This window comes from Mauremys mutica, chromosome 25, assembly GCF_020497125.1.
Source record: "Mauremys mutica isolate MM-2020 ecotype Southern chromosome 25, ASM2049712v1, whole genome shotgun sequence".
Classification (NCBI taxonomy): Eukaryota; Metazoa; Chordata; order Testudines; family Geoemydidae; genus Mauremys; species Mauremys mutica.
Window position 1 is genome coordinate 3471212 of NC_059096.1, and position 20339 is coordinate 3491550.

General features: G+C 55.0%; 3 protein-coding genes across 4 annotated transcripts in view; 2 read left to right on the top strand and 1 right to left on the bottom strand.

The window, feature by feature from the left end:
* GRB7 (growth factor receptor bound protein 7) overlaps positions 1 to 2217 on the bottom strand; it is a 41479-nt gene extending 39262 nt beyond the window's left edge. The window contains exons 1-2 of one of the 2 annotated variants that reach the window (XM_044999374.1): positions 2095 to 2217; positions 1435 to 1525 (exon numbers count right to left, since the gene is read on the bottom strand). In XM_044999374.1, coding sequence (XP_044855309.1) covers positions 1435 to 1525; positions 2095 to 2103 — 100 coding nt within the window. In that variant the 5' untranslated portion in view covers positions 2104 to 2217. The remainder of the gene's footprint in view (positions 1 to 1434; positions 1526 to 2094) is intronic. The other variant, XM_044999375.1, reaches the window with a different exon arrangement.
* A 9428-nt stretch (positions 2218 to 11645) lies between these two features.
* Positions 11646 to 13373, top strand: LOC123356287 (zinc-binding protein A33-like). Its single transcript, XM_044999419.1, has one exon. The coding sequence runs from the start codon at positions 11999 to 12001 to the stop codon at positions 13043 to 13045; it is 1047 nt and encodes a 348-aa protein (XP_044855354.1). The 5' UTR covers positions 11646 to 11998; the 3' UTR covers positions 13046 to 13373.
* A 1699-nt stretch (positions 13374 to 15072) lies between these two features.
* On the top strand, positions 15073 to 18636 carry MIEN1 (migration and invasion enhancer 1). The gene is made up of 4 exons (XM_044999442.1): positions 15073 to 15223; positions 15799 to 15896; positions 16715 to 16791; positions 17388 to 18636. Exons 1-4 carry the CDS (start codon positions 15165 to 15167, stop codon positions 17469 to 17471), a joined length of 318 nt encoding a protein of 105 aa, XP_044855377.1. The 5' UTR covers positions 15073 to 15164; the 3' UTR covers positions 17472 to 18636.
* The last annotated feature ends 1703 nt before the right edge of the window (positions 18637 to 20339 follow it).

The window sequence follows — 20339 nt, forward strand, 5'->3', positions numbered from 1 at the left end:
ATGGCTGTGAAGCCATCTGTGGCCCGGGGTTAGTCCTGTCTATAAACAGCCTCCTCTTGCTTTTACCCAAGTCTTGCAATCACACAGACTTCCCGCCAGGTGGCACCGGACAAGACAGAGGCCTGCGCCCAGCATGGGAGCTGGATTAGATGAAAGTAGGGTCCCCAGCAATGGGACCATCAGCTGGGCCGCTCCTCCAGGGAGTGCGATGGGGTGACCGACGTCCCCCTCCATCCTCTGTCGCTGCAGCCTTGGTGTGGCGTGCACCAGGTTCGACGGAGTTTAATCCGATCACTGAAAGCAGCCTTCCCAGATACATGCACACGGCTCTGCTGATGCCCCTCAGTCCTACCCCGTATTCCCCTGCATTGATCTTCTAGCCCTGGGCTCTGCCAATATCCCTCCGTCTGTCCTGACCTCCGGCTTCCCCTATATACCCAGCTCTGCCAAGGTACCTCACCCCGATCCGTTTGTCCTCATGTCCTGTCCCGCGCTGTCGCTCCGTGCGACAGTGCGCGGTTGAACAGCTGCCTTGTCCCCACCCAGCCCACAGGCAGGCCAAGCGATTCCCGTGGGGGCAAAGGGCTTTGGGACCCACGGGGACGGAAGAGACCGAAGCCGTCGAAACGTGAGCGATGAGAGATTGTGGCTGTTGGCGTCGGAACAGTAAGATGGTGAGGATGAGCACGCTGGGAGCCTTAGAAATCAATCACTTGAGTGGATGGGTGTGGACGGGGGCGGAGAGACGGATATTTCTCTAGGTAGCTCTGTCCCTCTAGCTGTGGGTTATCACTAGGCCCGTAGGCACCTTTTCACGTTCTCGGAGTTTCGGACCCCGGCGCCGCCCCCAACCAGCGGCCCTCCGAGGACGGCCTCTGCCACAGCGCTGCCTGAAACGCTCCTGAGCCGTCTCTTAGCAACAGTCCCCCACGGGTGGGACAGACTCGCCTGGCCAGGCTGTGGGATTGCAGTGCCCAGGGCCAGGAGCTGGGCTGGCCGGCGAGGGTGGCAGGGAGCAGCGTCCGGTGCTCTCCAGGGAGAACACAGTGCTTGTGGGGGGGCTGAGAGCCAGGCTACCTGGGTTCTAGCCCCAGCCCCGTTTCCCCAGGCGTGGGGCAGGGAAGGTGACGGTGAGCCGCCACGCGGGGGGGTTGTGAGGCTCTTTGGGACCCTGTTTTGCAGGAGGGTCGTTCAGCTCCTGTGGGTTTGTCACTGGCAGGGAGGCCAAGCCACATGCAGGGCTGGATTTATGCCCTAGGTGCCATCTTCAGTGCCCCCCTCTCCCCCCCCCCCACGCCTATAGCTGACCTTTGTGTTTTCCATAAAAAAATGAAACTTTTAACCCACTTTTAACTTTTAGGTGCCCCGAGGCACGTGCCTCCTGTGCCTAATTGGAAATCCGGCCCTGGCCACGTGCGGCGGGGCGTTCCCTACCTTTCGCCTGCCTCTGAGCGGCGAGGCGGAGCGATCTCCCTCGGATCCAGGCCCGAATCCTGCGCCCCGACATCCCCAGCTCCACATTCTCCTGTGGGAGAGGACAGGAAAGGTCCCTCAGCCCCAGCACACGCAGCCGCACCCGGGGAGCCGGGAGAACACCGGGCACCCAGAGGGAGAGCCACCAAGTGCGAACAGCGGTGCAAAAAGCTCCCCCAACCCCCATGAGCCCAGAGCTTCTGTGGCCCAGGCAGCCCTCAGCTTCGCTACCAGTGAGGGGAGTGGTTAGTGCTGGCGACGGGGGAGCGCCATGGGAACTGAGTGGAGGCCCCCCTCTGGCTGTCTAGATTCTTATACTGCACCCATCACCATGGTGTCTGGGCATTGCCCTTAGACCGTCACTGCATCCCACCAGGCCCTGCCGGTGAAAGGCTCTTCTCCCCCCCCACCATGGTGTTGGCTATGGCATTGTATGCGACACCCCCTTTTCCCTCCCTGGTGCCAATCGCCTATAAACAGCAGTGACCCTGAAATTAGTGCCAGGACCCCCAAGAGTGGGCCTGAGGGACCCACTGACCAGCCCCCCCCCCACAAAGAGAATTAGCAGTAAAGTGAGAGACTAGAATCCCCCATCCGTCAGGGGCATTGAGCCCACCCTACCTCGCCCATGGCGCCCACCTCCTAGCGCTCCCCTTCCGCGTCCTCTTGTCCTCTCCTAGCAGTTATGACCATTTCTGTTCCAAACCACCGGCCCCAGCTGGGAGCCTTATCTGGGCTCTTGCTTTGCTGTAATTTCCCAGCTATAGCTCGCTGCTGCTGCTGGCTTTGTGCAGAAAGGGAAAGAGAGACTGAAGAAGAGGGATCCTGTGCACTGCATCTGCACAGCAAACCGCACCCCCCCACACACACAAGCTCTTGATGTGCCCTCTGCGTTTTCTGCTGTGAGTTGGGGCACACGCCTTTCTAGACCCCCAGCGAGGACACGTGTTTTAACCGCCAACAAATATCTTTAATCAGAGAATCTCATCTTGCTTATTGACCGTGAATTAATCCAGCCTCAAAGACTGCCCATCCTTCGAGGCTGAGATCAGTATCTTAACTTTGTAGCGGGGGAAACTGAGGCACAGTGTGCTGAAGTGACTTGCATGTGGCCACAAAGTGAGTTAGTGGCAGACCTGGGAACAGCAGAAATTCTGCCAGCCAAACCTGTGACCCTCCACCTCACTTGGCAACACTCCCTCACATAGCTGGGAATAGATCCTAGGATTCCTGGTTCCTAATCACCTGCTCTCACTAGATTAAACTCCATCCTGAACGCAGGCCCCCAGCCAGAGCCAAAAGGAGCAGTAAAGTCGGCCTATAATAAATTCCATTTTAAGCAATGAGTTAATTTAACTCTGTGAGTTTTTCCTGGGAAGCTAATAAGATTCTAGCTAATCCTGCAAAATCTCACGTTTGTTCCCTGCTGGGGACCAGATTGAAACCTAAATGTTAACATTTGTATAGTGCCTTTCACTGCGAAAGATCCAGTCTGCGGCACAGGTTGTATACAGAACAACTGAGGATGCAGCCACCTCTGGGGAGGTGGGGTGAAAACTAAAAGTAGCGATGGGGAGAGACTAGCTTGGTGAAGAATGCAGGAGCAAACCCCTCTGATTAGGGAAAGCACCAGGAGCGTCCATGGAGGAGGAGCTGGATTTTCTTTCTTTTTTTTTTTTAACTCAGCCAGCTGGCTTTAGTAGGCAGCTGGTAAAAGGCACTGGGACGGCTGTGAGGTCCATAAGGTGGTCTCTTTAGCTGTGGGTCTCAGGTTGGTTTCACTGTCGTGCATTCTCCTTGTATGTTAACCCTGCAGCCATCAGGTGGGGAGAGATTGGTTCCATTCCTGGCCCCATCACTGACTTTCTGATGTGGATCTCGGGCAAATCTCTTCCCCTATCCCTTTGTGCCTCAGTTTTCCAATTTGTAAACTGGGGCTGAGGGTATTTACCTGCCTGCCTAGCAAGGGTCTGTGGTCGTTAATTGTCTGTGAGTGCCAGCCCTGGCTTTTATAGTGGCCAATTCGCACAGACTTGTAGGGATAGGAACTCGGGGTTAATCACCCAATGATTTGTGACTGCCTGTTCCCAGGCTAGGGTCCCTGTCTGAACATCCCACCCACCCTACAAGTGTCACCTCATCTCTGCTTCCCTGTGGGCTTGAAGCCCCCTGGCAGACGTCTGACACTGTCAGGAAAGTCCACCAGAGGGTACTGCAGAGCAACATACAGTTCTCTGCTCCCCAAGGAGACAGCTGCCTCCACTCCCAGCTCAGCAGAGCAAGAGGCCAAACAGGGCCTGAACCCAGGTGTCCTACCTAAGTGCCCAGGGCGCTGGCTGGAAGGCCGCTAGGAGCTTGTCTGTGCAGGCAGCAGAGCTTTCTTGGGGGCCAGTCTCAGACTGGAACGAACTCCCGTGGGAGCCAAGAGCCACCCCAGATCTCCCCACCTTCAGCTCCCGGTGCAGCAGGCACTTCTGTGAGCTGCACTCGCTGATCTCTGCACAGAGCAGCATGGCCGTTCCCTGCCCAAAGCCTGCCCAAACAGGCCACGTCAGGCCCAAGACACCCCCAGGCAGCGGGGAAGAGAGAAGGAACCACACGGGACGGATGTTAGCTTTGTGCACAGGGGGAGGGTGCTCAGGTACCGGTGACGGGGGCAGGATAAGAACCTGACTAGATTAGCCAGCCTGCTGCTAAGGGAGAAGAGGGGTGTATATGTTCCTTCAGAGGGGGGCTGAGATGGGGAGATGGAGTTAAAGGTTCCTCGGCGGTCAGCATGACATGAGCTGGGGCAGGGCTCGGCTCAGTTCCCAGGTGGGCCCGCGGCCGCATCCCAGTCCTTGTCACCCGCCTCCTGGAGAGTCTCAGTAGGGAGGTCCAGGTTCAAATGAGCCCAGGGCAAGGTCTGGAGGAAGTTCTGTGGATCATTAAGCCCCCCTAGTCTCCAGGGAGCCTTTAGTTTCACCAGGGCTAACTTAATATTTGGGAAGAGGAATTTCAGAGCCAGGGTTGCCACTTTGAGCAGGGCTCTTGCATGGAGTTAATTTGCAGACCAGGGTTCAGTTAATTCAGTGCCCCGGCTCCAACAGGGCCCAACATCAGGCATGAGACCCCCCCCCCCAGCGGTCACTTATGGAATAACCCCCATCAGTTAGAGGCTGTCTTGCACCCAGAAGCCAGCAGGTTTATTTCCCATTCAGAGTCTCCTCCTGATTATTTTTACTCCTTTCAGTTCTGCTGCTGGATATTCTTGTTCTCTATGTAAATGCCCAGTCCCTTTTTTAAATCCTGCTAAGCTCATTGATATCATGTGGCAGGGAGTCCCACCGGCTAACCATACTTCATCTGAAAAAAGTATTTCCTTGAATCAGTTTTAAATTTCTGCCTTCTAATTTCACTGACTGTCCCATTACCCCGACCGAACATCACATGCTCTAAAAAGCAGTGCCATGAGCATCCAAGCGGTGCTGGCATCCAGGCGGGATTCAAACAGGCTGAAATGAGAGGAGATCTATGACTCTCTCCCTGTCCCAAAGTCCTGCCCAAGGAGAAGAGACCTGGCTGGACCAGTAGATGGGGGCACAATCAGGACTGAGGCTGGATTGGAGCAGTGACGATGAATGAGGATTTTTCCTACAATCCCCAGAAGGGGGCAGGAGTCACCCCAAATTGATCAGAGTGGGGTTCCTCCACCACTCCAGTCCTCCTCCCCCAAGGGCCCCAGTGGTTTGGATTGACAGGAGCTGCCATTTTACTCTCCCAAGCTCCCCCAAGATTCTCAGGCGAATGGTCCCGCTGGCAAAGCAGCAGTGAGATCTGGGTTCCTTTGGAGGCCGGTGCCTGCCAGCCTGCTCTGTCCAGCAGGGAGAGTCAGTCCTGGCATCCCGAGGAAAGAAAAAGCCGTTCATAGCTGTACAATTACAGCGCTGGCTTGGCTGCCGCCGCCTCCCATCCCCGCGCAGCACAGAGGCTGAGCTTAGGTTTCCAGGAACAGAAAACTGCTTTCCAGGAATGTTCAGGATAGCAGCGTTTCCAGGCGCCTCCGCAAGCCCGGCCACCCCGGGGAAAAACCCAGCAGGACACAGCAGCATGGAGCACCAATGCCCCGGGGGCCGGGAGCAGCCGCGGGCCAGGCATGGCGAGCAGGGGCTGCGGTGCATCAGAGCCAGTCTGCATCCCAGGCTGTTCTTTCTCCTCCCTTCCGCGCCCCACCCCACTCTCGCTAAGGCCCTAGTGTCACCTGAGCGCCGGGGCCACATGGGCTTCTTAGTCCGAGTCCGCTGGCTCAGACAGCAGCCACGTTCGGCTGGCTTTGCGTTGCGTTGGCCCCCGTCACACCCAGGAGCAGGGGCTCTGGCCCGGCTCTAGCCCACAAGGGGTTTGTCTACACTGGAAAAGGAGGGGTGTTCTTAACACCGCTTAAAATAGCAGAGCAGACGCTGTCAGCTCAGGTTAAAGCCTGGACGGCAGCCTGGGCTTGAACAAGCTGCTAACCCCGATTCAAAGCTGCAGTGCTGCATCCTCACTGCTGCTTTAACCTGAGGTAAAAACCCCTCTGTTTCTGCAGTGTAGACGCACCCTCCGCGTGGGTCCGGTGGCAGCAATCTCGCAGTCCCCCTGGTCATCGGCAATCCAGCAGGACCATACAGGGACCGGGGGGAGCTGGGGCTTGGCAATGTGGGGCCTGCTGCCGGCTTTGGCCCTCGTGGTCGGTGTGGCTTGTGGGAATGGACTCTGGGCTGCTCTCTGTACCTGGCCTAGGGCGGCTGCTCTTTTTGATGCGCAGGGCCATCAGAGACCATGGACAAGGGCACGGGGTGAGGAGGACGGCAGCAGCCTGATGCCGCAGCGGAGCGAGCTGGCAGCGAGGGTCGATGCCATAGGTGGGCACGGAGCAGGAGAGAGAAAGGGAGCCTGGGTTACCGGCTTCGGCTCAGCGGCTGATCTGCTGCACTGGGCAGCGCTGGCCGCTGCAGGTCCCCCGGAGCTCTGAGAAGCCCCCTGACAGAGGTCAGTAAATCAGGAGCACAATGTGACGTTACCACCGGCCCTGCCAGGCGGAGGGCAGGCCTGGCCAGAGCCTCCCCGGGATGTCTGCACTCCACAGGCCCCCTGTGCAGGCCTGACCCCTCTGGGCCCTGTGCAGACCCACTCCCACGCATCCCTGGGTCCCAGCTCCTGCAGCCTGGGGCCCCAGGTTCCTGGGCCAAACGAGAGCAGGCCACAGCACTCCCGCTAGCGGCCAGGACAACCCTATGCCTAGCCGTTCCCCTCAGCACCGTGCACGCCTGTCGCCGCTCCTCCATGCACACTGAACCCCCCCTCCGTGTACACACACGCGCGAGTTCTCCCCCAGAGTGAGGGACTCCAGACGTCTTCCCAAAGCCGCGGCCGTGCGGGACCAACGCACCACTGGGCGAGACGGCCAGAGGCGACAATCCTGGAGGGGCCAGACAGCGGATCCCATGGCAGGCAGCAGAGGGAGAGGTGAGGAGGAGGGGATGCAGAGAGGCTGGAAGGAGGCCAGGGGGCTGACGCTATCTATGCCTGGGACACCTGCCTCTGAATTCTGGGAGCTCATGAAGGAGCCGCCTCTTGTGATGGGAGGTGGGGCTAAATTCAAGGGCGCTGGAGGAGCAGGGAGCCGGAGAAGGTTTGAGATTTGGTTCTGAGGTGGGGATTGTTACTATGCTGGATCTGGGCTTGCATCCTTATGTGCCAGCACCGCCGGTGGCTGCTAACTAGTCTCTCCACATGCACCTGCTGAGGCTGCTTAGCCAGTGCCTTGCAGTGGAGATCCTGCTCCCGCTGGACTCCATGGAGAAGGGAGGAGGGGGTGCTACTGATGGCACCAGGAGCTGGCTGGGGCTGTGAAAGCCCGGCCGATGTGGCGCCGGAACTGCTGTGGGGTGGGCAGGAGCGTGGCACACAGTGCACACACGCACTTCTTCTGTGGCCCCATCGAGCTACAAAGAACTTTAGAGCTACTGTTCTGAATTCAGGGACACACTTGGCCCGTGAATCCCCACATCCCTCCATTGTACAGGTGGAGAAACTGAGGCACGGAGAAGAGACGTGATTTGCACAACACAGGTGTCTGAGGTGGGATTAGAACTCCTGGCTCCCAGCCCAGGGCTCAGCCCACACCTCTGCACCTACATGTGCCAGTTGCTGTGTGGGTGCACAAGCATGTACACAAGTGTGTACATATTTGCATGCATACACGACGCATGCACACACATTAGTGCATGCGTGCACCTCCACACAGACACATGCACCCGTGCACACACCCAGGCACATATATTTGTGCATGCACGCACAGCCACGTGCACATGCAAAAGATTTACACGCTGATACTGGCAGGGCTGGGTCCCCAGGCCAGCAGGCAGCAGGCCCAGAAGCTCCCAAGGCTGTCCCTTGCGCTGCCCCTGTGGTGCTGCGAGTGTCTAGGAGCAGGTGGGACCCTGTGCTGCAGAGAGGAGATGGCCCCTTGGGGAGGAAGCAGTTACCTTGCGGTGGGAGGTCAGGCTGAGTGTCCTATTCTGCTCAGGGTACGCCTGCGCCTTCCCTGGGGGGCTCCGCTTGCCAAGGCAGGCGCAGCAGAAGACCACCCCCACGGCCTTCTTCCAGTGGAGCAGCCTGCTGTCTTGCATAACCCGATTCATCTCTCCTGGAGCGGATGCTCTTCTGTGGCTTCCACCCGACGCCTTCCCAGGGTTCCCCCACCCCGTTGCTGCAGCTCTTGGGCTAAATCCCAGTGCCCTCCACGTGGCTTTCACAGGCTGCCTCCCCCCTCCTTTCCTCTTCCCCTCTTTAATTGGCAAACGGCCCCATTAACAAGGGCGGGCTCCGGGGGCCCAAGCTTTACTGCCATCTGCCCAGCTCCAGCCCCAGTTCCGAAATGACTCAGCTGGCGGCCGAGCGGGCAGCTCCCTTCCAGCCCTGCACATACGCAGCCGCAGCGAGGGCCCTGTGCACTTCACACTTGTGTGATGACAGGGCTGGATGTTTCAAATAGTGACAAGACCAGCGCCGAGCCGGGACCTCCCCCCGCTCCGGCTCGACGGCCTCTGCACCTGCCTGCCCCTGGGCTCCCTTCCTTCTCCCTTCACAACCAGAATAAAGGAGACGCCAGTTGTTCTGTTGCACGCTGGAATTCCCATGTGCTGACGTGTGGAGCAGCACTTACCCCCAGATCCGCAGACTCCACCTGGTGCCAAGCCATGTCATGAGCTATTTCTGTCCGCCGGCGGGTGAAGGGAGGCAGGACGTAAGCACTCAGGTATTCCTTGCTGGCAGGAAACCCTGGCTGGAAGTGGCACACTGAAGAGCAGTGGGGGCAGGGAGGCACCCTGATCTGCCCCAAGACACCATAGAGCACCCTGCTGCTTGCATGCAGGCCTACCAATCAGTGTCAGCCTGGTTTTTCCAGCACCCTGGACCCAAGGGCATCCTGGCACCTTCAGCCAGCTGCCAAACATATTGGCCACCAGCGCTGGCTCCCTGCCTTTTACAGAGCGCTGCGGCAAGGAGAGGGTTAACGGCATCACCGCTCTCCTCTGGTACCTCACCCTGCCCTGCGTGGGGCTTTCATTTCTAACAAGGGCAGCTGCACGCCAGTGGGGTGGCCCCCTCCAGCCATTGTGCTGACACGGGGCGCGGGGGAGCTGGGGGAAGCTCGGGGGGTGCTCACTGGTTTGTACCTTGGCTTTGCAGGACACTGATCCTGGCTCAGGACAGACCCAGGGACCAGCGGGTCAAGGTCTCCCGTAGGGTTAATCTAAACCCTGGAGATCATGGTGGGCCAGCAGCATAGCTCATTCCCCTCCCTCTCGGGGAGGGGCGAGGCCTCCCTTGACACCTCCCATCCCTCCACCGGCTCAAGTGAGGTGTAAAATCTGGGGCCTGGGCCTGGGGGCATGGGGAAGGCTGGGGTACAGAAGTAAGAGTAGCCACCGAATATGGGGGCTCCTGCCATGTACAGGGGTGAGGGTTCTGTTCAATGGCTTTCAGCAGCTGCACCATACAAATTGTTCCAGCCCCGTCCCTGACAAGCTCTGCTGCCCACCGGTGCGAAACGCCAAGGCCACTGATGTGCTGTTTTCTCTCCTCTGTCTTTATAATCTCAGAGCTGGATCTGCAACTCCAGGTGCCACCACAGATTTACCAACCTGCAGGGCGAGAGAGAGGTGGATTCTCCATCCCATGGCGCTTCCAATTCCACACTGGCTGCCTTTCTGGAAGATGTTTAGCCAAATGACTGGGCTCAGTTTAGGGGTAACTGGGTGAGATTCTCTGGCCTCTCTTATGCAGGAGTCAGATGAGATGATCAGAAGGTCCCTTCTGGCTTTCAGATCTATGCACCTATGGACAGTGTCACCATCTCCGCACCCTGTATAACGGACAGGGGCGGCTCCAGGCACCAGCGATCCAAGCGCGTGCCTGGGGCGGCAAGCCGCGGGGGGCACTTTGCCGGTCACCGCTAGGGCGGCAGGCAGGGTGCCTTCGGCAGCTTGCCTGCGGAGGGTCTGCTGGTCCTGCGGCTTCGGCGGACCTCCCACAGGCGGGACCAGTGGACCCTCTGTGCTTGGGGCGGCAAAATGTCTAGAGCCGCCCCTGATAACGGACCATCTGCCCAGAGCAGGGTATCTTCAGCCTGTTGTAACTGATCACAACTCCACCTACTCCAGAGGCAAACGGCAGCCAGCTGAGGCAGCCCGTGGCTTGAAGAATCCACCCCTGGCCGCTGGTTTTAAAAATTTAGCTGGATTCCTCCTTATCTTCCGCCTTTTGCACTGTGCACAATTGCTACTTGAGGCAGCTTCGTCCCACGCCCAGCAGAACCTATGTTTAGTGCAAAATAAATCTGGCCTCGATGCTGCCTTGCTGTGGAGATTTCACGTACCCACAGAACAGGAGGCATTAGGGTGAGAGAGAGGTGAGTGCGACGGGGATCCCCGGGGTGCAGCCTGGGACCATGGGACCTCTATGTCCCCTTAACTCTCCAGCCTGGGCTGTCCTTCACAATGCTTTGCTAGTGACCAGCAGCAAACCCCTCCAGGCGCTGGGATCACTCAGCACAACCACGTGGAGACCCAACACCCTGCTAGATTGCATGACTGCTCCCAGAGCCACTCATGAAACACACAGGGAAAGGCGCCAGCCACATCCCCCCAGCTCCCAGCCTTGTATCTCGGGAATATACCGTCCTGCACTGCTCAAGACAAGCAGTGCAAATTTATTAATTGGAATAATTATTAATAATTATTAAGTGGGTATACACCCGCCTTCCCAAAACCTGAGCAGGTTTGCCACACACTTCATACAAACTCACCGGTAAAGATAAATCGTAAAAGAAGTTTATTGCCAGGAAAAAAAAAAAGTAGATTTTAAGTGATTATATGTGATAGGCAAAAAGTCAGAGTTAGTTACCAAAATAAATAAAATCTAAGCCCGCAGTCTAAACTCTCAACCTATTACACTGGGCAACATCTAGGTGAAGCCGTTTTTCTCACCCACTGGATATCGCAGTCCTTAATATACAGGTTTGTCCCTTAAACCTGGGCCTGTCTCCTCTGTTGGAGTCTTCAGTCTTCTCCGTGTCTTTGTTGCTAGCAGTGTAGGTGTGGGGCAGGAGAAAGGCCCAGCATGTGGCCAGTGCCACTGTGTTCTATGATCTTAGTTCATGTGCTTGTAGAACACAAGTCCGGGCATGGCTTGTGGGCATGGCTTGTGGGCCAGGCAAGGTTGAGGAAGTCCACGGGTGTGGCCTTATGCACGTGAGTCATTGCATTGTAGCTCCCTTGCTGGACAGTGGCTGGTGATTTCTGTTCAGCACCCACCCGGGTGTTGGTTACCTCCCTTGTCACGGTCTCTGGAGTGCTAGTATCTGGGCACCTCCCAGACCCACAGCATATTTTAGTGACAACCATACAGGACATTCTCATAACCTCATATGAACTGATGATATACATACAATGGAACAATAGGTTTCAGCAGATCATAACCTTTCCCCTGATACCTCACATGGCCGGCTTTATATGCAAGATCACAATTATATATAAATGAGGAATATGGGGGTTACAGGGCGCTCCTCCATGGTATAGAATGTCACAGTAAGAGAATCCAAATGTGCTCAGATGGTAGGCCTGGTGGGCATTTCAAGCTCAGCCTTTATTCCACAACAGACTTTGTACTGTAGATAAGGAGAGGTTTCCAGCCTTTGGCAAACACCAGCAGATTTCACAAGCAATGAGCACCTGGCCGGGCTCCTTCCACTGCATTCAGGGAAACTGAAACTTAAGCTCTTTGCAGGGAAGAACTGGTAACCGGGACTTGTCCCAGTGCCAGTGGGGCTAGGCTTTGCAGTACGTTGCTTCCTGTGCAGCGCGGACAGCTGTTGTCTTGAGGAAGTGCAACCCTGCCAGAGTGCTGGCAGATCCAGCTATGGGGAAATACCACCACTAAATTCCCATCAGTACAGCTGAAGCAGCAGAGGGAAGGGAAGGAGGGCAGTGGCTCTGCCATGGAGGCTCCTCAGAGGCACCCAGTGGAGCAGAGTGGTGGCAAAGAGATGGAAGACGTGGTCTGTAACTTCCTGGAGGCTCAGGAAGGTGTGGAAAAGCTCCGTTGCTCCTACAAGAAAAGGATCCAGGCTACTCGGAGTGGCCTGCAGTCCCTTCGGGAGGAGGTGATGGAGGACTTCCAGAAGATTCACAGCTTCCTGTATGCTGAGGAGCAATCTGTGATGGCCAAGATTGGCCAAGAAGAGAAGCAGGTACTCAGCAGCCTGGAGGACAGGGTGACGGACATCACCAAGAGGGAAGCTTGTGTTCTGGAGCTAATAGATTACCTGAGTGAGGTGGAGGACCATGATGGGTACCTAATGAGTATGGCTGCTAGCCAGGTGGATCATCTAAAGGCAGAGCTGACCAGGCACAGCAAGGAACTGAGACACTACTGGCCCACGGTCCTCTCCAGCCCTTCTCTGACATACGTGGTTTGTAGAAGGATGCTGGGGTATGTGATGCGGTCTGCACTGGAGCGCCTCACCCTGGACCCTAAGACAGCCCATTCGCATCTGCAGCTCTCCGAAGACCTGAAATCGGCAAAACTGGGACCCTGCGCCCAGGCTGTCCTGGAGAGCCCCCAGCGCTTTGAGCCATGTCTTTATGTCCTCTGCTCTCAGGATTTCCGCTCAGGCAGGCACTACTGGGAGGTGAGCGTTGGGGGCAAAAGCAACTGGGTGATTGGGGTAGCCAGCCACTGGGTCAACCGCAAGGCAACAGAAGATCTCAACCCTGAAAATGGATACTGGGCCCTTCGGAAGATACCAGGCAACCGTTACTATGCCCTGTCCTCACCCCCAGCCCTCCTGGCCCTGGATTCCAGCCCCACGAAGGTAGGCATTTGCCTGGACTACGAGAGCGGCAGGGTAGGGTTTTATGACGCCGAGTGCATGGCAGAGATCTGCACCCTCAGAGGCAACTTCCAGGAGCCGTTGCACCCTTTCTTCTGCCCCGGGCTGGTGCTGGCTGAGCAGGACTATGAGCCTCTCCGGGTGTGCAATTAGAGCAGGGAGAGGGAGAGCTGGCATACAGGGCCGACGAGAGGCGGGGGAAGCCGGTACAAATTGCTGGGGCCCAGCGGTCCGGAAGCGGGCCCGGCTTCCCCGGCTTCGTCGGCCCTGTTTAGCTGGTCCGCCCTTGCTGGGGGGCCCATAATTTTTTTTTCACCGGTGCCCGAACCCGCTCTCGGCGGCCCTGTTGGCATAGAGACCTCTGCCACCCTGGTTCCCTAAGCAAATGAGGGGTCTGGATTGGCTGAGAAGTGAACTCTGAAGTGAACGTGTCAAATCACTGAAAGGAAAGAGGAGAAATAAACTAAGTGCAGCTCTGTGACATCTGGGAGTGTTTCATTTGTGTGGGGTTTGGGGCGCGAGTAGGATCCCTGGATTTCCTTGTGTAGCTCCTGCGTCGTCTGTAGTGATGTCCCATAGCCCCCTGCCCCCAATCTCTGCCCTGATGTGACAAATGAGCTTCTGGCGGTATCGCCGACCCGACAGATTCCAGGATCCTGAATCAGGCCCCCAAAGATGATGAGATTGGCTTAAAAAGCACGAGATTTAAAAAAAATAAAACTTTGGGCGTTGTTTAATCTCTCTTCCAGCAGCGTGGCCTTTAGGGGCCATGTTTAGCTGCTCTCCACAGCCACGGGGCTAGAAACATCCCTTTTTTTTTTTTAAACTGAAAGCAGAGATTCTCGCAGTATCAGTTGACTCTAGGAGCTGGGACTTGAAGAAAAACCACCAAATACTGTAAAATCGCAACCAGTGGCCAGGCTAATGTCATTGCTGGAGGTAGCAAAACATTTCCTGGGGCTTGTATGCATTAGGGAAATTCAAATGGACGTCCTGAGGTGGATGCACTCACTCCAGTGCACGTCACAACCAGAGGGGCTACAAGTGGGTGAAAGTTTGTCATGGAAAAAATGGTTCTTGGAAAGACGGGACAATTTGGTAGGGTTGACAAATTTCTAATCGCACAAAACTGAACACCCTAGCCCCACCCCTTCCCCAAGGCCTTGTCCCCTTCACTGCCTCTTCCCAGAGGCCCTGCCCTCCACTCACTACATTCCCCCGCTCTCCCCCACCCTCACTCACTTTCACTGGGCTGGGACAGGGGTTGGGGTGCAGGAGGGGGTGAGGGCTCTAACTTGGGGCGGGCTCTGGGGTGGTGCCAGAAATGAGGGGTTCAGGGTGTGGGAGGGGGCTCCAGGCTGGAGCAGGGAGTTGGGGTGTGGAAGGGGGTGAGGGCTCTGGCTGGGGGTGCAGGCTCTGGGGTGGGGCTGGGGATGAGGGGTTGGGGGTGCCGGAAGGGGCTCCAGGTTGGGGGATGGGGCCGAGGGATTTGGAATGTGGGAGGGGGTTGAGGCAAGGGGTTGGGGTGTGGGAGGGGGTTCGAGCTCTGGGCTGAGGGGTGCAGGCTCTGGGGTGGGGCCAGCAATGAGGGGTTTGGGGTGCAGGAGGGAACTCAAGGCTGGGGGCTGCGGGAGCCCCCCCAGCTCCCATTGGTTGGTTCCCGGACTTTTAACGGCCCGGTCGGTGGTGCTGAGCGGAGCCGCCAGGGCCCCTTTTCGACCGGGTGCTCGGGTGGGAAACCGGCCCCCGGGTCCCCCTCCCGTTGGGTGGAAAACGTCAGCGTCCGGCGGCACCGGCTGGACACGTGACTCCTGGATCTGGCGCCACACGTGGGGGGGCAGCGGGCTGGGATTTGGGGGGCTGGAAACAAAACCGGCCCCTGCTCCGGGGATTCGGGGAGGGGGGGGTCTCCCCAAAACAAACAAGGGACAGATGTGCCTAGGCGGGGGGGTCGGTCCCTATGGGGGGGGCGCCCCTGGGTGGGGGGATCAGACCCCAGGGGCCCCCTGGGGGGCTGGGGGCGGGGCGAGCCCCATGGGGGGGCCGAGCCCCGCCTCGCCCCGCCCCGCAGGCAGGTGAGCTCGTGCCCAGCAGCGCCCCGCCCCGGGCCGCCTGCCGCGGCGGCTGCAGTTCCCCGCCTCGCCTCCAGGGGCCGCTAGAGCGCGGGGCCGGCGGAGGGCGGGGCGGATCCCGGAAGCGCCCCCTGCACGTGACCCGGGAACCCGGAAGCGCTGAGCGGGGAGGAGCCGGGGCCGCTGGCTGTGGGCCCGCGATGAGCGAAGAGTCGGAGCCGGCGGCGCCCGCCGGGGTCCGCATCGTGGTGGAGTATTGGTGAGAGCCCGGCCCGCCCCCAGCCGGGGGGCTGTGGGGGCAGCGGTGTTTGGTGTGGGCTCTAGGCCGGGTGCTCTGGGTCGTGGGGGTCCTAGAGGGGCTGTGTGGGCTCTGGGGGGGCTGCTGGGAGCAGTGGGGGGCTGTGTGGGCTCTGGGGGGAGCAGTGGGGGCTCTGGGGGGGCTGTTGGGAGCAGTGGGGGCTGTGTGGGCTCTGAGGGGGCTGCAGAGGGGATCTTGTCATGGAGGGAATGTGGTGAGGGAGTGTTTAGTGGTGGGCTAAATTAGGCAGATGGGAGTTATTGGCAGTTCACAGAGAGGGGACTGTAGTGGAATGGATGCATAGGGGGATGTGGGGTTCAGTGGGAATATGATGGGGTGATGGTCTTTGGGGGAATGCCCCATATCCATTCCAACCTCTCTGCGTGTTGCTGTACAGTTCAGCTCCCACTAGATCTCTGCCCTGTATAGCAGTGGCACTGAAATTCGTCTTCCCCCATGTTAGCCTCTCAGCATCTCTAAAGCTTTACCCTGTGAGTGCCTTTTCTGACCATCTGTTTTTCTTCTTTTCTTATCAGTGAGCCCTGTGGGTTTGAGTCCACATACCTGGAATTGGCAAGTGCAGTGAAAGAAGAGTACCCAGATATAGAAATTGAATCCAGGCTCGGGGGTAAAGGTAGGATTTTCCACCAAACTTTCATAACTACTTAGGTGCTTCCATGCCAACCTTGCAGCCTCAAAGCTTTGTCCTCTAAAGGCCACCTAGGTGACATATCTTGTATATTGGCAAATAATTCAAGGGTGAAAGGGGTTAAAAGTAAGTGGGAGAAGAGAGGAGACAGCTTTGGTCCCATACATGTGGTTTTCCTATGGGAGGTAACTCGTTGGGCCAGGACCTGCTAACCACAAGAACTGCCTCTTTCTGCAGCCAACTGAGAGTATAGGAGTCAACAGGAATGCAGCAAGTGCTGGATCTCAGTGTGAAACCATCAGGAGCCAGGGTCAGGGCTTTTTTGATTGAGATTCATGGCGTGGAATGCCCTTTCACCAGCAACCCGCTGGAATCTGCATCTTCTAGGGCCCTGGGCAGGACACAGCTCTGTGCATATAAAGAATCACCTTTGTGTTTGCTACACTACAGACCTGTCTTGTCTTATCACAAGGGACTCTGCACCACACATATGTATGACCCGGTCTGTCCCTGCTTAGCACATGCTGTCTGATAAGGTCACTGCCTCAGACCAAGTGATGCAGGCAGTAATCTTAATGGGGGAGAGGATACTTAACATTATTCAGGTTGGTTCAGTTGTATGAGGATGTCGGGATATTATTGTACACAGAAACTGATCCTTCACTGCAAATTTGAAGCTGTGTAATCTAATACAGCAGGACACCTAGGTTCTGTATCTGAATGTCGTGCCTTTTGGGACTGATCAGTGTAGTTTGGAAGTGTCTGTGGATTGTTACAGCTCGGTTGTGTTTACTGTTTTTAAGGTACCTTTGAAATTGAAATCAATGGGCAGCTTGTCTTCTCCAAACTAGAGAATGGTGGCTTTCCTTATGAGAAGGATGTAAGTATCCAGATCCCAGCTTGACCCTTGCATCAGCCTGTGTGGAATGTGCCTATAGGGACACTCCTGTTTACAACAACCCCCTTCTGACCGAGAAGCTTTCTATTTTTGGAAGTGACATGCTTCTCAAAGGCATTTCTTCATCCTAGGGCTTTGCTACTCTCCTCATAGTGTGTCAAGGCACGTTTCAAACTGAAGGGCATGTTATTACGATCAGAACCCTGCTGCCTGTAACAAGAATTCAGACACCATCCTGAACTCTGCTTTAGTGCAGCTTAAACCACAAACTGTTGCCTGCCTCTAATATTACTTAGCTTAGAAACTTTGGCCAGCGTTTTCAAAAATGAGTAGTGATTTTGGATGCCTGGCTTGAGACACCTTTTAAGATATCTTGATTTTTCAGAAGGGGGGTGCATCACACTTCTGAAAGTCCAGCCCTTGAAACTGTTTCAGGCTGAGCCCACAAGATCAGTAGACGCTTCTGTAATCTTGGCTCATGCGTTTGGAGAGGGCTGTTAATCTTCTCCATTAGAGGCCTATGGGAGAATCTTTGATGGAGGGTTTAATGCTTTTCCATTCTGTCTCTTGTTCTCTAGCTCATTGAAGCAATAAGAAGAGCCAGAAATGGGGAACCGCTAGAAAAAATCACCAACAGTCGTCCCCCCTGTGTCATCCTGTAGCCCCGGCAGCACCCTCCTCGTCACTACAGGCCTTATGTTCTGATCACCTTCAACTCTGCCCATCCACTCTGAAATCCCATTACCTTGCTGCTTTGCTCCTCTCTGCCTTCTGGCTTAATTGTCTTACTCTATGGCCAGGCAGCGTCATGTGTGGAAGAGACATCAAGGTAACTTGAATAGCTAACATGGCTGTACAAAGAGGCTTGTGGGAATGGCATCACATCAGGTGACTTGGGACCGGGGATGGGTTAGCTGAGAGCTTACTACATGTTGCTGTTGGGTAGGAATGACTAAACTTTGGACCTACTTTGTGTATGCCATCTAACCCCAGACAGTCACCCAAGCCCCAAGGAGGAGGAGAGCGTCCCCACTCCATCATTTTCTACCCCTCTTCCTCTCCATAAATGTCCCCGTTTCTCCTATTGCTGTAGCACATACATGGGCAACTAATTGGCTTGCTGCCAGCCTCCCTTAAAATCCTGGTAGGTTGAGTGGAGTCAACCAGAGACCAGGAGTCCCCACCAGGAGTTCTAAGTGCACTGAGAAAGCTCTGCCTGTTTTGCTTAGCACGGTGGTAATATGGAAATGAGAAAGTCAGTGTTTTGGGGCAGAGAACTGACCACAGTGGTTATGAAGACCTGGTGATTTGGATCAGAAGGTTTTAGAGAAGAACTGAATTGTTCTTAAATGCTAAATACTATTGTTAATCATTTAAAAAAACCCTTGTCACAACCCTTGTCACTGTTTAAACCAGTGCTAAAGCAGGATCAATTAGACATCAGTTTTTGGATAGTAAAATCCCTTTCTTATTTTCTCTCCTGTGAGAACCATAATTAGTGACTGTCTTCTAATTGCCCATCTGCTCCCTGCAGAAAACTTCCCCCTCCACCCCACCCCATTCCTCCTGTTTAACACCCAATTTTCACTTTCTATTGTCATGACTTTGCCCTTTGACACTGAATGCCAAGGGGGTGAATGAGCGAAAGGATAAAGTGCTAAGTGACTTAAGAGAATGCTGGTGTTAAAGATAAGAACCTGGCAGTGCCAATGAAATTCTGGCTATCCAGTGTCTAATTTATGCTTTAAGGGGGGTGATTCTATTTATTATAGACTGTGTATTTAAAAAAAAAAAAGCCAGTAGTAAATAAAATCACAGTAAAACCTTGTTCCTTTTTACTTTGTTGGGGAGTATAAATGACCGGGGAGATTATCACTGTGTTATAAGATAGGGGTACAGTGCACTGGGCTATGAAAGCTTTGAAACTCTAGCTGTGGTTACAGTAGCGCTCAGGGTGAATATTGTTTATGGATTTCAGTCACCTGGAACTCTGGGTGGCACAAAATGTGTCGCTTGTGGGTTGCAACCCATTTGATTAGAAAGGTACGTACCTGTTGTTCAGAGAAAACAGTTGTATTTGCGCTTGTGGGTGCCTTGTGCTAGATGAATAATTAGCACTTCTGCATTTCATCTGTGTATCTGCATTCAAGGCAGCCCATTGGTCTTTTGCCTCAGGTTCTCTTTGTAAAATAAAGCTGTCTTCACTGCCAAAAAAAAGTGTGTGCGTGTGCATTGAGATAGTGAATGATGTAAAATCCTAGTGGAGACAAAAGGCATAGGTAGTTTTTTACCTGCATGCAGCTAGACGAAGTCAATCCCAGTACCCCCTGGGGTTGACCTGGTCTAGCTCCATACAGGTAAAAACTCCCTATGCCTTTGTCTCCACTAGAATTCAACATCGTTTGCTATCTCAACATACAAACGTGCTGTTTTTGCAGTAGATACTCAAGGAGATTTTCCTTGTGGGTGGAAGGATTAGGCCTTGTCCACACTGTAACAGCGTACACTTGAGTGCTTCAGTGGAGACATTACCTACGCTGATGGGAGGGGTTGTCCCATCGTTTTAGGTAATCCAGCTCTCTGAGAGGAAGCAGCACTGTCTACACAGAGACTTGGGTCGGCTTAACACCTCTGAACGGTGTTGTTAAACCAAGCTAATTTTCTAGTGTAGACCAGCCCTAAATTAGTGTTTAGAAATTGTGCATACACAGGAAGGTTAGGCTCTGAGTATTTCAATGCCAGCATGGGTTCCCTGATTATAAAAGCAAATGAGTTAAAAGATAGGGAGAGAGGGATAGCTTAGTGGTTTGAGCATTGGCCTGCTAAACCCAGGGTTGTGAGTTCAATCCTTGAGGGGGCCATTTAGGGAACTGAGGTAAAAATCTGTCTGGGGATTGGTCCTGCTTCGAGGAGGGGGTTGGACTACATGACTCCCGAGGTCCCTTCCAACCTTGATATTCTATGATAGGTGAACAGCTCAGATGTATTAATGTCTCACAGCTAGCAAGCTCCTTGGCTCAAAGCATAATGGCTGCTGGAATATACAGAAGACAGAGCCGACACAATGGGCCATGTATCACAAAATCCTCTCTCTCTCTCTAGTGAAAACAACACTGGCAAAGAAGTTTGAGACTGTCTACCTCAGATAGCTTGGCTGGAGACCTGGATAGGATTCCTAGTTCAGCAAATTGGTCAGAAGTGTTTCTTCTCAGATAGATTTTGCTTTAGTGGCCAGAAAAAAATGACTTTACTCTCCCCTTTTGGTATGTTTTCCATCTTAATGAGGATGGGAAGTAGTTTGACTGGCTATCAGGCTCAGAAATGCTGGTTCAGAGAGAGCAGACATTTCTGTTCTTTGTTGTTCTACTGTGTTCCCCACCATGATATCTGAGCACCTCATCAGCCCTGAGGAGTTTATAATCGAGGTTAAACTGAGCAGTTGGCCAATTCTAATCAAACCATTCATTGAAAGATTCTGGGTTGAGAAATGCTGTTGGTTACCTTCACTTTTCCTAGCAGTGAGTCAGAAA